The 18396-nt window shown below is 44.3% G+C and overlaps 1 protein-coding gene across 1 annotated transcript in view; it reads left to right on the forward strand.

Moving 5' to 3' along the window:
- Nucleotides 1–18396, forward strand: part of LOC110530987 (uncharacterized) — a 201203-nt gene that overhangs the window by 117904 nt on the left and 64903 nt on the right. Inside the window, exons 3-4 of the mRNA XM_036986260.2 lie at nucleotides 14588–14882; nucleotides 16973–17092. Coding sequence (XP_036842155.2) covers nucleotides 14588–14882; nucleotides 16973–17092 — 415 coding nt within the window. The remainder of the gene's footprint in view (nucleotides 1–14587; nucleotides 14883–16972; nucleotides 17093–18396) is intronic.

The raw sequence follows: 18396 nt of genomic DNA on the forward strand, positions 1-18396 counted from the left end.
AAACAATTATAAACACTACCACCACCACCAACACAACATTTACATTCCACTACTACCACCGCCACCACCACTATATATACTAAACTTTACTACCAGTGTACTAAACACAACTATTACCACCACAATATATACTAAACATTACTACCACCGCCAACACAAGACACACTAAACACTACTAACACCGTCAACACAAAATATACTAAACACTACCAGTATACTAAACACTACTACCACCACCAACACAATATATACTAAACACTACTACCACCGCCAACACAATATATAAAAAACACTACGACCACTATACTAAACACTACTAACACCGTCAACACAATATATACTAAGCACTGCTACCACCACCAACACAACATATACATTACACTACTACCACAGCCAACACAATATGAATTAAACACTACTACCACCTCCAACACAAGATATACTAAACATTACTACCACCACCAACACAATATATACTAAACACTACTACCACCACCCACACAAGATATACTAAACACTACTACCACCTCCAACACAATATATACTAAACACTACTACCACCACCCACACAATATATATTAAACACTACTACCACCTCCAACACAAGATATACTAAACATTACTACCACCACCAACACAAGATTTACTGAACATTAGTATCACCGCCAACACAAGATATACTAAACTCTACTACCAGTATACTAAACACTACTACCACCGCCAACACAAGATATACTAAACTCTACTACCACAACCAAAACATGATATACTAAACACTACTACCACCAACACAAGATTTACTGAACATTAGTATCACCGCCAACACAAGATATACTAAACACTACTACCAGTATACTAAACACTGCTACCACCGCCAACACAAGACACACTAAACACTACTAACACCGTCAACACAAAATATACTAAACACTACCACTATACTAAACACTACTAACACCACCAACACAATATATACTAAACACTACTACCACCGCCAACACAATATATAAAAAACACTACGACCACTATACTAAACACTACTAACACCGTCAACACAATATATACTAAACACTGCTACCACCACCAACACAACATATACATTACACTACTACCACAGCCAACACAATATGAATTAAACACTACTACCACCTCCAACACAAGATATACTAAACATTACTACCACCACCAACACAATATATACTAAACACTACGACCACTGCAAACACAAGATATACTAAACACTACCACCACCAACACAATATATACTAAACACTACTACCACCGCCAACACAATATATAAAAAACACTACGACCACTATACTAAACACTACTAACACCGTCAACACAATATATACTAAGCACTGCTACCACCACCAACACAACATATACATTACACTACTACCACAGCCAACACAATATGAATTAAACACTACTACCACCTCCAACACAAGATATACTAAACATTACTACCACCACCAACACAATATATACTAAACACTACTACCACCACCCACACAAGATATACTAAACACTACTACCACCTCCAACACAATATATACTAAACACTACTACCACCACCCACACAATATATATTAAACACTACTACCACCTCCAACACAAGATATACTAAACACTACTACCACCACCAACACAAGATTTACTGAACATTAGTATCACCGCCAACACAAGATATACTAAACTCTACTACCAGTATACTAAACACTACTACCACCGCCAACACAAGATATACTAAACTCTACTACCACAACCAACACATGATATACTAAACACTACTACCACCAACACAAGATTTACTGAACATTAGTATCACCGCCAACACAAGATATACTAAACACTACTACCAGTATACTAAACACTGCTACCACCGCCAACACAAGACACACTAAACACTACTAACACCGTCAACACAAAATATACTAAACACTACCACTATACTAAACACTACTACCACCACCAACACAATATATACTAAACACTACTACCACCGCCAACACAATATATAAAAAACACTACGACCACTATACTAAACACTACTAACACCGTCAACACAATATATACTAAACACTGCTACCACCACCAACACAACATATACATTACACTACTACCACAGCCAACACAATATGAATTAAACACTACTACCACCTCCAACACAAGATATACTAAACATTACTACCACCACCAACACAATATATACTAAACACTACGACCACTGCAAACACAAGATATACTAAACACTACTACCACCAACACAAGATTTACTGAACAGTAGTATCACCGCCAACACAAGATATACTAAACTCTACTACCAGTATACTAAACACTACTACCACCGCCAACACACAATATACTAAACACTACTACCACCACCAACACAATATGTACTAAACTCTACTACCAGTATAGTAAACACAACTTCCACCACCACCACCACCACCACAATATATACTAAGCTCAACTACCAGTCTGCTAAACACAACTACCACCACCAACACAAGACATACTAAATGCTACTACCACCACCAACACAATATATACTAAACACTACTACCACCACCAACACAAGATATACTAAACACAATTACCACCACCAACACAACATATACTTTACACTACTACAACAGCCAAAACAATATATACTAAACACTACTACCACCACCAAAACAATATGTATGAAACACTACTACCACCACCAACACAAGATATTCTAAACATAACTACCAGTATAATAAACACGACTACCACCACCAAAACAATATGTATGAAACACTACTACCACTGCCAACACAATATATACTAAACACTAATACCACCACCAACACAAGATATACTAAACACTACTACCACGCCAACACAAGATATACTAAACACTACTACCACTATACTAAACACTACTACCACCACCAACAGAAGATATGCTAAACACTACTACCAGTATACTTAACACTACTACCAGGATACTTAACACTACTACCACCGCCAACACAATATATTATAAACACCACTACCACTATACTAAACACTACTACCACCACCAACACAATATAGACTAAACACTACTACCACTATACTAAACACTACTACCACCACCAACACACGATATACTAAACACTTCTACCACTATACGAAACACTACTACCACCACCAACACAAGATAAACTAAACACTACTACCACTATACTATACACTACTACCACCACCAACACAATATATGTTTAACACTGCTACCAGTATATGAAACACTACTACGACCGCCAACACAAGATATACTAAACACTACTACCACCACCCACACAAGATATACTAAAACACTACTACCACCACCCACACAAGATATACTAAACACTACTACCACCACCAACACAAGATATACTAAACACTACTACGACCTCCAACACAAGATATACTAAACACTACTACCACCACCAACACAATATATACTAAACACTACTACCACCACCAACACAAGATATACTAAACACTACTACCACCACCAACACATGATATACTAAACACTACTACGACCGCCAACACAATATATACTAAACACTACTACCACCACCCACACAAGATATACTAAACACTTCTACCACCACAACACAAGATATACTAAACACTTCTACCACCACCAACACAAGATATACTAAACACTACTACCACCACCAACACAAGATATACTAAACACTACTACCACCACCAACACAAGATATACTAAACACTACTACCACCACCAACACAAGATATACTAAACACTACTACCACCACCAACACAAGTTATACTAAACACTACTACCACCACCAACACATGATATACTAAACACTACAACCACCACCAACACAAGATATACTAAACACTACTACGACCGCCAACACAAGATATACTAAACACTTCTACCACCACAACACAAGATATACTAAACACTACTACCACCACCAACACACGATATACTAAACACTTCTACCACTATACTAAACACTTCTACCACCACCAACACAAGATATACTAAACACTACTACCACCACCAACACAAGATATACTAAACACTACTACCACCACCAACACACGATATACTAAACACTTCTACCACTATACTAAACACTACTACCACCACCAACAGAAGATATGCTAAACACTACTACCAGTATACTTAACACTACTACCAGTATACTTAACACTACTACCACCGCCAACACAATATATTATAAACACCACTACCACTATACTAAACATTACTACCACCACCAACACAATATATACTAAACACTACTACCACTATACTAAACACTACTACCACCACCAACACACGATATACTAAACACTTCTACCACTATACTAAACACTACTACCACCACCAACACAAGATAAACTAAACACTACTACCACTATACTAAACACTTCTACCACCACCAACACAAGATATACTAAACACCACTACCACCACCAACACAAGATATACTAAACACTACTACCACCACCAACACATGATATACTAAACACTACTACCACCACCAACACAAGATATACTAAACACTTCTACCACCACCAACACAAGATATACTAAACACTACTACCACCACCAACACAAGATATACTAAACACTACTTCCACCACCAACACAAGATATGTTTAACACTACTAACAGTATTCTAAACACTACTTTCACAGCCAACACAATATATACTATTCACTACTACCACCACCAACGCAATATGTAAGCTACACTACTTCCACAGCCAACACAAGATATACTAAACACTACAACCACCGCCAACACAAGATATACTAAACACTACTACCACCACCAACACAAGATATACTAAACACTACTACCACCACCAACACAAGATATACTAAACACTACAACCACCGCCAACACAAGATATACTAAACACTTCTACCACCGCCAACATAAGATATCAGAAACACTACTACCACCACCAGCACAAGATATGCTAATCACTACTACCACCGCCAACACAAGATATACTAAATACTTCTACCATTAAGGTAAGCACTACTAAAACCAACAACACAATATATACTAAACACTACTACCACCGCCAACACAAGATATACTACAAGATGTGCTAAACACTACTTCCACCACCAACACAAGATATACTAAACTCTACTACCACTATACCAAACACTTCTACCACCACCAACACATGATATACTAAACACTACTACCACAACCAACACATGATATACTAAACACTACTACCACCACCAACACACAATATAGTAAACACTACTACCATTATACTAAACACTACTACCACCACCATTTCACAATATTCTCAACACTACTACCACCACCAACACAATGTATACTAAACTCTACTACCAGTATACTAAACACTACTACCACAACTGCCACACGATATACCAAACACTACTACCACTACCAACACACAATATACTAAACACTACTACCACAACCAACACAATGTATACAAAACTCTACTACCAGTATACTAAACACTACTATCCCCACCTACACAAGATATACCAAAACCTACTGCCACCACCAACACACAATATACTAAACACTACTACCACAACACACACAAAATATACTAAACAATTCTACCACCGTCAACACAAGATATACTAAATACTACTTTCCTGTATACTCAGCACTCAACTCTACTACCAGTATACTAAACACTACTACCACCGCCAACAAACAATATACTAAACACTACTTCCACAACCAACACAAAATATACTAAACAATTCTACCACCGCCAACACAATATGTACTAAACACTACTAACACCACCAACACACAATATACTAAACACTACTACCACAACACACACAAAATATACTAAACAATTCTACCACCGTCAACACAAGATATACTAAATACTACTTTCCTGTATACTCAGCACTCAACTCTACTACCAGTATACTAAACACTACTACCACCGCCAACAAACAATATACTAAACACTACTTCCACAACCAACACAAAATATACTAAACAATTCTACCACCGCCAACACAATATGTACTAAACACTACTAACACCACCAACACAAGATATACTAAACACTACTACCAGTATGCTAAACACTACCTCGACCGCCAAGATATAGTAAACACTACTTCCACCACCAACACACAATATACTAAACACTACTACCACAACACACACAAAATATACTAAACAATTCTACCACCGTCAACACAAGATATACTAAATACTACTTTCCTGTATACTCAGCACTCAACTCTACTACCAGTATACTAAACACTACTACCACCGCCAACAAACAATATACTAAACACTACTTCCACAACCAACACAAAATATACTAAACAATTCTACCAACGCCAACACAATATGTACTAAACACTACTAACACCACCAACACAAGATATACTAAACACTACTACCAGTATGCTAAACACTACCTCGACCGCCAAGATATAGTAAACACTACTTCCACCACCAACCAACACATGATAAACTAAACACTACTACCAGTATAGAAAACCCTTATGGTAGAACAGCTGAAACTGTTGTGCTGGTTAAGAAGCTAAGAAGCAATAAAAATGGCCTTCTTTAGACTAGTTGATTGTCTGGAGAATCTGCATTTGTGGGTTTGATTACAGGCTTAAAATGACTATAAACAAAGTACTTTCTTCTGATTCTCATCAGTCTATTCTTGTTCTGAGAAATGAAGGCTATTCCATGAGAGAAATTGCCAAACTGAAGATCTCGTACAACGCTGTCGACTACTCCCTTCATAGAACAGAGCAAACATTCTCTAACCAGAATAGAAAGAGCAGTGGGAGGCCCAGGTGCACAATTGAGCAAGAGGACAAGTACATTAAGAGTGATTAGTTTGAGAAACAGACACCTCACAAGTCCTCAACTGGCAGCTTCATAAACAGTACCCGCAAAGCACCAGTCTGAACGCCAACAGTGAAGAGGCGACTTCAAGGCAGAGTTGCGTAGAAAAAGCCATGTCTCAGACTGGCCAATAAAAAGAAAAGATTAAGATGGGCAAAAGAACACAGAGGAACTCTACCTAGAAGGCAGCATCCCGGAGTCGCCTCTTCACTGTTGATATTAAGACTGGTGTTTTGCAAAACTGTATGAATATATCATGACACAAGGCGAGACCCAGATGCAGACACAGGAGGCAGATGGTTGGAGTCTTATAATGTTTATTAATTCATCCAAAGGGGTAGGCAAGAGAATGGTCATGGACAGGCAAAAAGGTCAAAACCAGATCCAGGAGGTACAGAATTGCAGACAGGCTCGTGGTCAAGGCAGGCAGAATGGTCATGCAGGCATGTACAAAATCCAGAGAACAGGGGCAAGGGTAAAAACCGAGAGGACTAGAAAAAGGAGAATAGCAAAAGGAGTACGGGAAAAACACGCTGGTTGACTTGACTTAAACATACAAGACGAACTGGCACAGAGAGACAGGAAACACAGGGATAAATACACTGGGGAAAATAAGTGACACCTGGAGGGGATGGAGACAATTACAGGAACAGATGAAACAGATCAGGGCGTGACCTTATTCCCCCCCCCCCCCCCCCCCCCCCCCCCCCCGGGTCGCCACCTGGTGACCTACCTGGGCGCATACCTGGCTGACTGGGGTGTCGGCGGTGGAAATCGGCGATGAGGGCCGGGTCCAAAATGTCTTTCACAGGGACCCAGCACCTCTCCACCGGGCAATAGCCCTCCCTGTCACCCAGGTACTGGAAACCCCTGCCCCGTGGTTGAACCTTCTGGAGGTGTCTCACCGCATACGCTGGCTGGCCATCAATAACCCCGGGGTGGGATGGGCCTGGAGACAGAAGACAAAGGACACATGGTAGGGTGAGTACGGGGGGTACGGGGTAACACAAGATGGACAGCAGTGGAAATCCGGACTCTGGAGATGGGAAAAGGACCAATGAACCGGGGAGGCAGCTTGCGGACAAACATCTGGGCCGAGGGTACGCTGACCTCCTGCTCTTGTTCTGGAAAGAGTGGAGGCTGATACCCCATGGAGCACTCGAAAGGGGAGAGTCCCGTGGCAGAACTGGAAAGGGTGTTCCGGGCATAGTCCACCTAGACCAGTTGACCGCTCCAGGTAGTGGGGTTGGTTGAGACCAGGCACATTAAGGTGGTCTCCAGGTCTTAGTTGGCTTGCTCTGACTGACTGTTAGTTTGGGGATGGTTTTTGGATGACAGGCTGGCCGACGACCCAATAAGGGTGCAGAATGCCTTCCAGAATTCAGACGAGAACTGAGGATCCTGATCAGAGACCATGTCTACCCGGAGTCCATGGATCCGGAAGACATGCTGCACCATAAGCTGGGTCATATCCTTGGCAGAAGGTAGTTTGGGGAGAGGGATGAAATGGGTGGCCTTGGAGAACCGATCGACTACCGTCAGAATGACAGTGTTGCCATCAGAGGTAGTGAGCCCAGTGACAAAGTCCAGAAATGTATGAGACCAGGGACGATGAGGGACCGGGAGTGACTGAAGGAGGCCAGAAGGAGCTTGCCGCGGAGTCTTGTTCTGAGCACACACTGTGCATGCAGCGACGAAGGCAGAGATGTCAGGAACCATTGTGGGCCACCAGAAACGTTGTCGGAGGAAGTGCTAGTGTACTACGGGACCCTGGATGACAGGTCAGCCTGGAGGAATGAGCTCATTCCAGGACCCGGGACCGGACTGGATTAGGCACAGACAGTCGGTTAGCCTGACCCCCTTCAGGTCCAGGCTGGGAGTGTTGTGCCTCACGGAACAGGTTCTCAATACTCCAATCCACAATGCCATCAAGGCATGAGGTAGAGAGAATGCTTTCAGAGGTCGAGGGTGTGGCAGAGGAACTGTATAGGCGGGGGAGGGTGTCAGGCTTCACATTCTTTGATCCTGGGAGGTAGGAGAGGGTTAAGTTAAATCTGTTGAACAGGAGGGCCCACCGGGCCTGCCTGGAGTTGAGGCCTGCCTGGAGTTTTTATGGTCGGTCCAGACGAGGAATGGCTGCTCTACTCCTTCCAGCAAGTGCCTCCACTCTTCCAATGCCATCTTGACTGCCAGGAGTTCTCGGTTGCCAACATCATAGTTCCTTTCAGCAGGATTGAGACAATGGGACTGGAAGGCACAGGGATGAAGCTTCTGGTCCTGGGCAGATTGCTGGGACAGAATGGCCCCACTCCAACATCCGAAGCATCTACTTCCACCACAAATTGACGTGAGGGGTCCGGATGGATGAGGATGGGTGCTGTTGTGAACCGATGCTTCAGGTCCACAAAGGCTTTGTCGACAGCTGGAGACCATTTGAACTGTACCTTGGGAGAGGTGAGTGCCGAGAGGGGGGCCGCCAGGGTGCTGTAGTCCCGAATGAAACGGCGGTAGAAGTTTGCAAAACCAAGAAACCGTTGCAACTGCACCTTGGATATTGGTTGAGGCCAATCCACCACTGCATTCACCTTTCCAGGATCCATCTGAACATTGCCCTCAGCAATAACATATCCCAGAAAGGTGATTGTAGAGCAGTGGAACTCACACTTGTCGGCTTTCACGAACAGTTGGTTCTCCAGGAGGCGCTCAAGGACCTGTCTACATGAAGAACATGTTATTGTGCAGAAGAAGGCCGGCTGCCTCAGAGTCAATGAGCACTCGGAGAGACTGTGATTGGTCTCCCCACAGGACAAGAGCAAAAAAGGGTGTGCAGGTGATATAACTCCTAATCTGAACTCCCAGGCCTCCTTTCTCCCAGAATCCGGAGACTCAATTACCTTTCTCACTTCTGCCATGAATTCCTCCAGATGAATTCCTCCACAAATGGCAGATTGTTGCTCCCAAACTGCTGTAGCCCAGGAGAGCACCCTTCCCGACATTAGCGTAATAATATACTCTATCTTCGATCTGTCTGAAAGAAACAAAGATGGCTGTAGCGAGCACTGAGAAAAAAAATCTGTCAGGTACCAGGATTTCCCGAATAACGCTTCGGAGGAGGGAAGCGGGGTTCTCGGGGAGCCGGGATAGGCTGTACAGAAAATTACTGGGTGATTGCAGATTTTCAGAGGTAGCAGGCAGCCTCTGAGCTAACTCCCTGATTTGCTCCATAATAGCCTTTAACCCATGGTCGTGGCATTCCATCAAGGATCTGAGCCCTTCCAAAAGACCCTGTACCAACTCCTCATGTTTCTTAATGGTGGCTCCCTGCAGGGAGACAGCATGGTAGAGCTGGTCCAAGTCTGCTGGGTCTGGCATGGCCAGTTCGTACTATCACAAGGCGAAACTCAGATGCAGACACAGGAAGCAGATGGTTGGAGTCTTAAAATGTTTATTAATCCAAAGGGGTCCAAAGGGTAAAATAAGCGACACCTGGAGGGGGTGGAGACAATCACAGGAACAGGTGAATCAGATCAGGGCATGACAGAATAAGGCTTGAAATTACTTATGTTCTTTCTAAATTTACTAAAATCAAATTATAAAACGACTAACTATAAGATTTCACCTTCCTTATAACTAACTGTAAAATACATATTTGTATGTTTGGTGTGCAAATTGTCTACAGGTCTCTCTTGATCAAAAGGTCTGCCCCTGTCATGTCTACTCCCGCTTCCCCGCTACGGAGCTTAACATTGCCGGTTTACTAATCACTGGCTCTGTCTACCATCATTACGCACACATGGCACAATTGTTACGCGCACCTGCGCCTCAGTATAAGACTCACCTGTACTCCATCAATTCACTGATCACCTACCCCCCTTATCTGTTACTCTCTTTGGTTCATTCCCCAGGCAGTATTGACTATGTGTTTCATGTCCAGACGCTACTATTGTCTTGTATTGTTCCATGTTCACTATATTATTAAACTCACCACCTGAACCTGCTTCTCGACTCCCAGCATCTGCGTTACAGCATACTGCCTCGACAAATGAGGCAGCAGGAAATCAGGACATCTCCTAGAGGGTCGACGAACAGGGATACCAACTTCGTCAACACCACGACAAGCTGGCACAACTAGGGAAGGCTATGGAAGAGGTTCTTCAGTCTTCAACATCTCAATCATACCCAAGAGGCGTTGCCTTCAACTAGGGGAGGATACTCTGCCACCAGTCGACCCAGCAAGCCATCACTCACCATCTAAATGCTGTGGCTTTCTACTCCAGTGTTCCCTCTATTTTGCGCACCAGATGGGAGCACCCACCACCGAGAGGTCCAAGGTTGCCAATTTCTCTGATGACTGGACGGGCGTTGGAGTGGGCTACGGCTGTCTGGGAGAGAGGAGAGGAGGAGCTGGCTTTGTATGAGGGGTTCATGGCTTAGTTCAGAGGTATCTTTGATCATCAACCGGAGGGCAGAGGAGGGGTGAGAGCCTACTCCAACTATGGCAGTATGACCAGACCACTGCCAAATAAGCGCTCACCTTCCAGACAGTAGCAGCATCCAGCGGATGGAATGAGCCGGCATACGCTATTCCAACGAGCACTGCGCAAGGAGGTCCAGACTAAACTAGCAAGTCGAGACAACATGGCCATCCATTTGGATAACCTACTTTGGGAGCGTCAGTACCCACATCTCTTCTCCTCCTCCCTCAGTGAAAACTGTATCAGAGCCTGAACCTATGGAAGTAGGGGTCACACGTCTCCCCGCGGCGGAGTTACGTAATCTAGACGGAGACAGCTGGGGCTCTGTCTCTATTGTGGTCAAGGGGGACACAAGCTTCAGCAGTGTCTGGTACATCCCAACTCGGGATCCACGAGAGCAGAGGGACGGTCATGTGATCTTCCACCTCCTGGAGCAGGTGTGAGTATCCCATCCTAAACAATATTTTTGTGCCGATCACACTAGCTGGCTGTCCCACATGTACTGTTTCTACAGCACTATTGGATTCTGGTGCCATGGTACCTTTATTGACCAGATCCTTGCCTCCTCTCTGAGCATCACCTCATACCCGCTCTCCTCTCCGTTCAAGCCCTTAATAATCAGCCACTAGGATCCGGAACCATCACACACATCACCACACCACTCACCCTCACCATGGAGTCCATTCCTCAGGAAAATATTCCCTTCTTCATCACTAGTGCACCAGCTCACAAGATCTTTCTCGGCCTCCTATGGCTCCAACGCCATAACCCCACCATCTCATGGTCCAAGATGAGAATCACGGACTGGTCACCCGAATGCCGGAGGAACTGCTTTCTCGCTCCCTCTCGAGTTGTAGACCCTGTGGTCTGGGACGTAGATGTGAACATTCGCCAGGCTCTGGAGAGGGAACCCGCACCCACTACCTATCCTCCTGAGCACATCTACGTTCCCATGGGAATAAGCGAGAGGCTGTTGACCTGGGCACACATAGCTGTTGTCGCTGGACATACTGGGATCACCCGTACAATTCAATCTCTCTCCAAAAAGTATTGGTGGCCCACCTTGGCGCAGGGCGTTATTCGCTACGCCAACTCCTGTTCATGTGTGCCCAAACTAAGTCCACCCGGCACGCTCCAACAGGGAAACTCCTTCCCTATTCCTGTGCCTCAGCATCCCGTGTCTTATCTATCCATTGATTTTGTCACTGATCTCGCATCTCACATCCTCTGATGGTTTCACCACCATTTTGGTGGTTGTGGATAGATTCTCGAAATCCTGTTGTTTTATCACTCTCTCTGGTCTCCCTACTGCTCTCCAGGTCACTGAGGCACTGTTCCAGTAGGTCTTTTGGCATAATGGCCTTCCGGAGGACATGATCTCTGACCGTGGCCCCCAATTCACATCACGAGAATGGAGAGCCATCATGGAGAAGCTCGGGTCACGGTCAGCTTCACTTCTGGGTATAGGCCTCAGTCCAACGGGCAGGTGGAGAGCACACCGGTCACACCTTGTGGACTTGTTTACGTGCTGCTGTGCGGTTTGTTGCTAACGTTACTTTGCTACCTCCCAAATTTACGGTTTTAACTTTTTAATTAGTGTTTAATATTTAAATTTTTTCCCCTTGTTCAAATTTTTATTGAACTTTTTCACCCGGACGCTTTATCTGGACATGGTTCTACACGACCTCTACACCTGCACAGGATCGGTATATCTGAACATCACACCTGTGGGACAGGTACAGGATGGAGACAACAACTGCCTGAGTTACACCAGGAATGCACAATCCCTCCATCAGTGCTCAGACTGTCCGCAATAGGCTGAGAGAGGCTGGACTGAGGGCTTGTAGGCCTGTTTGTAAGGCAGGTCCTCACCAGACATCACTGGTAACAACGTCGCCTATGGGCACAAACCCACCTTCGCTGGGCCAGACAGTTATGTTCAAACAAATATTTACACGTTAAACTTCCTGAAAATAGTGACAGGACGTTTATGTATAAACATAATGCATACAGAATTGTTTAGCTCAACTCAGCAGACACTCAGAGTGTAAACTTATAAAAAGGTTATATTTAGGCGCAAACACACATCCATGTGAATCGTTTACTCACTGGGAGGGGCATACATCTATTTTTCCCATTGAAATGGGGATCTGTAAAATGAATGAATATTTTGATTCAGAGTATCCTTTTTCATTTCATTTAGCGAATGAGCTTAGCTGTTGCCATGCAACAATGCTTTCAAGCGACCCCCACTCGCACTTTTCTTCTGAATTCACAATGTCACACTCTCTTGGAGTGGGGCTAATTTTGCACTCTTTTGTCAGGGTTCCTATTCTGTCCACGTTTGAGCTGTAATGAGAATGAATGCTGATGTGCGGAGCGCATCCCCTGAGCAGGGCCATGGAGATGGAGATGGGGGGAGGCGGATCCTTCTTTTACTATCCTGCTCCGCTTGAGAGAGCCCTAGCCACCAGCCAGCCAGCCAGCCAGGGCTAAGCCAGCCAGCAGCAGTCAGGATCAAGACTGCATGTACCCTGCCTTCCTTAATACACTCTCAGTAGTTGGGAAATAATTGATTAGGCCTCAACTTATTACGTGTTAAATTTTCTACTTTCATTAATCGTTGCAGCAGTAGGGAACTGTATTTCACAGATTGATGAGCTTTCAGAGACAACTGTTTGTGAGAATAGCAGGCCTAGTTAAGCTGGTGCATTACTATGGATATTGCGATTATGATGATCCTAGTTCAGGGCCATTGCCCCATAGATGGATCTGGAAAGATCAGAGGGTGTTGGTTTGTAAGTGTTTCAGTGTTCTTGTCCTTAGTCCTCAAGCACTGTGTATAATCACTGTATAATCACAGTGTATAATCGCTTTGTATAGTCACAGTGTATAATCACAGTAAATAATCACAGTGTATAACCACAGTGTATAATCACTGTGTAGAACCACTGTGTAGATTCACTGTGTAGAATCACAGTGTAGCATCACAGTGTAGCATCACAGTGTATAATCAAGGGTGTATAATCACTATGTATAATCACTATGTATAATCACTGTGTAGAATCACTGTGTATTATCACTGTGTATAATCACTGTGTACAATCACTGTGTACAATCACTTTTATTTCTCTTTGATTCATTCTTTTTTATTTGATCAATTATAGCTCTTCCTCTATATATGTCCTTCTCTCTCCCTCTCTCTTTTTTTCTCTCACTCTCTCTCAGCTGCACACTGACATGGACAGAGGTGATGGACGCACCAAGTACTTGCTGCGTGGTGAGGGGGCGGGGTCGGTGTTTGTGATTGACGAGAAAACAGGCAACATCCATGTCACCAAGCCCCTGGATCGTGAGGAGAAGGACGAGTACCGCCTCATCGCTACAGCAACCGACCGGCAGACCGACCGGGCCCTGGAGCCATCATCCACGTTCATCATCAGAGTACAGGACATCAACGACAACCCCCCTCTGTTTGAAGAAGGGCCCTACAGCGCCACCGTGCCTGAGATGGCCAACATAGGTACTGAAGCCGAGGAGCCGTTGTCTGTTTAATCTGCTGTTTTATCAGCTACTGTCTGCTTCCATTTTATTAATACTATCATCCATTTTGATGTGGGCTGGCTTTCCAAAGCTCGGTCCCAGACTGAGTTGTTCAGTCAATCATGGTTTCAATATTTACCCGGGATTAAATATTTACCAAGGTACTTTTCATAATGCACGGTGGGTTGCTCTGAGACTAATAGCGGAGCCATGAAAGCCTTATTCAAGAGCTGTTACAGAAAACTGGTCATATCTTCCACCATCAATGCAACAGTGGTAATAAGATAATGATAGTAGTCACAATAACACACAGTCAGCCTGTCGAAGAGATTGGTTGAGATGTCTTTCATCATCCCACTTTCACTATGATTTCAGTTTTCTTCCCTTGATTGCTCTAAACAACTTGTGTGATGAGAATTTCATCCCCACGGTTAGTTTTAAGTGGATACTAGGATATGGTTTCTATAGCTACTATAACCTTACAGTATTTCACATGGAAAGAAATCACTATGGTATTCACCCAGGGTATGAACGTCTCAGTGCCAGGCAGTGTGAAAATAATTTTGCTCCATTCACTGGTAATACATCTGTCTGAATGTATGATCACTCGAAATTGTGACTGTGCTATATCACCAAGGCAGACTGTAAATCAATAGATTTCTCTCTCTAGTGCTTGTTGCGTCAACCCTAGTCAACCTTGTTTGATCTGTCTATCTGATCATTATTTTACTGCCTCATGCATCAAAACATTTGCTTCCCTCACTCTCCCTTTCTCTCTCCATCTTCCATGTGCCTTGTTTTTTTTGCACATGTATAACTCGTTATTTTTGTTGGGACAAAGCTATCTCCATACTTCCATTTGTTTGTATGGGTTACCTTCAGACGAGTCCCATGACACATGTGGGGGCCATAGAGAAAAACGGAACACCTTTGTGTTCGAGAGAGTCTCCCCTTTCTATCGTGGGGTCATATTAGTTACAGCAAAAAAACGCTACAGAAGATTTTCGGGATGTTTCATGGTCTGACAAACACAACTGTAGCTCGGTCACCTTCCATCGCAGTTGTGGAAGGCCAACATTATCGGATGTGGTGGATTGAGATGCAGCCCATGCAAAAAACTGATATCTCTAGCTGAAACTGATGGATTTTGATGGAGATTTTTATATTATGTTACTTAGACTGATGCACGGGTGCATCACTATGGTCTTTTAACTACCTGTGATAGATCAGTAATCAGACCCAGTCTCTCTCACTCCTCTCTCCCTCCCTCCTCCCTCTCTCCCTCCCTCCCTTACTTTCTCTCCCGGTGACACTGTCGGGGCTTTGATGTCAGAAAACAGCAACAGCTGCTCCCACAAATCCCCTCTTCCCTCAGAGCTTGTCAGCCCAGTGCCCCATGGGAAACATAGTTCTTCTTTCCAAACTATATATATATATATATTTGCTACAATTTCAATATCACACATAAAGCTGACAGTCTTTGATTTATTTGGTGGGAAAAAGTGTCCATATCTGTCAGGAGAGGCAGGGATTCATGGCATGAGGGAGTCAGGGGGGAGACAAGGGGGGCAACCGACAGACAGAGAGATTGAGAGGGAGCCAAAGGGAATTGTGACAGAGATGAAGAGAAATGAAGTGAGACAGACAGAATGGAGAGAGAAAGAAGGTGTGCAGCAGGGGAGAAGGAAAGTGAATAAAATATTTGTCACACTGCTGCCGAAAGAGAGTGAATGGGGTGAAAGAGAGAGAGAGAGAGAGAGAGAGAGAGAGGTGAGAGAAAGAGAGAGAGAGAGAGAGAGAGAGAGAGAGAGAGAGTGGGGTGAGAGAAAGAGAGAGAGAGAAAGAGATAGGGAGATAGCAAGCAAGGGAGCAAGAGAGAGATAGAGAGGGAGAGGGAGAAAGAGAGAGGTGGGGGTTGTCAGCTAGCCAGTCAATCAGTCAGTCAGTCAGCCAGTGTGTATTTGGCTCTCTGGCAGTGCTGAGTTAATGTACTGCTGTGTCCAGTCAGTGTGTGTGTGTGTGGTATGCTGGTTTATTAACACTCCTCTGCTCTCTCCCCTCCTCCCTCAGGTACTTCTATAATCCAGGTGACAGCGACAGATGCTGACGACCCAACCTATGGGAACAGTGCCAGGCTGGTGTATACACTTGTGCAGGGACAGCAGTTCTTCTCTGTGGACCCACAGACAGGTGAGTGCCTCTTGTTCTCCACTTAGTGTGCATGCATTCCCTCCCTGCCTCTCTGCTCCCTCCCTCCCTCCCCTCCTCCCTCTCTACTCTCTCCCTCTCTGCTCCTTCTCTGCTCCCTCCCTCCCTCCCTCCCTCCCTCCCTCCCTCCCTCCCTCCCTCCCTCCCTCCCTCCCTCCCTCCCTCCCTCCCTCTCTGCTTCCTCTCCAGCCAACCATTTTCTTCCTTTACAAGTCTCTTTGCAGTGTGTATCCCCACAGCTCTTTATTTCTCGCCCTTCTCTATCCCTATCCCTCCTTCAATCTCTCTCTCTCAGTCCCGCACACTGTCTGTCAGGCTTGCCCATTCCTCTCTATCTACCCCCTCCCCATATCCCTTTCTCTTACCTCCCTCCCATTTGCCCCACGTCTCGTTTCCCCTATTCCCTCTCTCTGTGTCCCCTCCTGCTCCTTCTCAGTTAATCCAGTTCAAGCTGGCAGAAATGTATTCAGACTGCCAGAGTCTATGTGCATCCAACAAACTGCAGCAACCGCCTTAAATGATATTTTTTGAAGGCGGAAAAACAAAAAGATGTCTGCTCAAAGGGAGATGTCAGGAAAGGTTTGGGAGAGATTAAAAAGGCTCAAAGGACCTGTCTCTTCACTAAAATATACTGTGTGTTTCGGGGGGCTTTGGTGTCAACCCAGGCAGATGGGAAAGTCTTCTGCACACTGCCTGAGAGGAAACCGTGGGCATTTCAAACATCACATTTCGTCCTCTGTTGCCTCACTAGGTGATTGACAGCCTGCAAGCTAGTAAACACTGCATTTTATACCGTATGTTTACTGTACGAGTGTGTCGCCTAGTTAGGCATTTTGAAGTCTGTTTGCTGAGTGAGTGTGTGTGGGCATATGTGTGTACTAGTTGGATTTACTCTATTTGTCGACAAGGGGATAATATAGGTAGACAGCGTCTGCGATGCCGTTATTGAATTCGGATGCAATTTAATTAATTGTTGGAGGCACCTCTGGTATGAGTGAAGAGGGTTCTGCTGGTGGGTTTTTGTATGCTAATTGGGTATATTATCCTAATTCTGCACAGCGTATGTTAACTGAAGCTCTCGTCCATTAGCAGGGTTTGCATGCAGAGCCGGTCCACTCTGTTCGCTGTCTTCATTTAAAAAGGTCTCATTCTGCACACACACACACACACATCCCAGAGCCACATCACATTTGCTCAGGTATTGATGCTGGTTGCTTGTTAATTCCCTACATATACCCCATCAAAGCCTCATATTTTCACTAGCTTTACAAGAGCATACATTATTT

This window comes from Oncorhynchus mykiss, chromosome 8 (genome assembly GCF_057628025.1).
Source record: "Oncorhynchus mykiss isolate SJ-2025 chromosome 8, ASM5762802v1, whole genome shotgun sequence".
NCBI classification, from domain to species: Eukaryota; Metazoa; Chordata; class Actinopteri; order Salmoniformes; family Salmonidae; genus Oncorhynchus; species Oncorhynchus mykiss.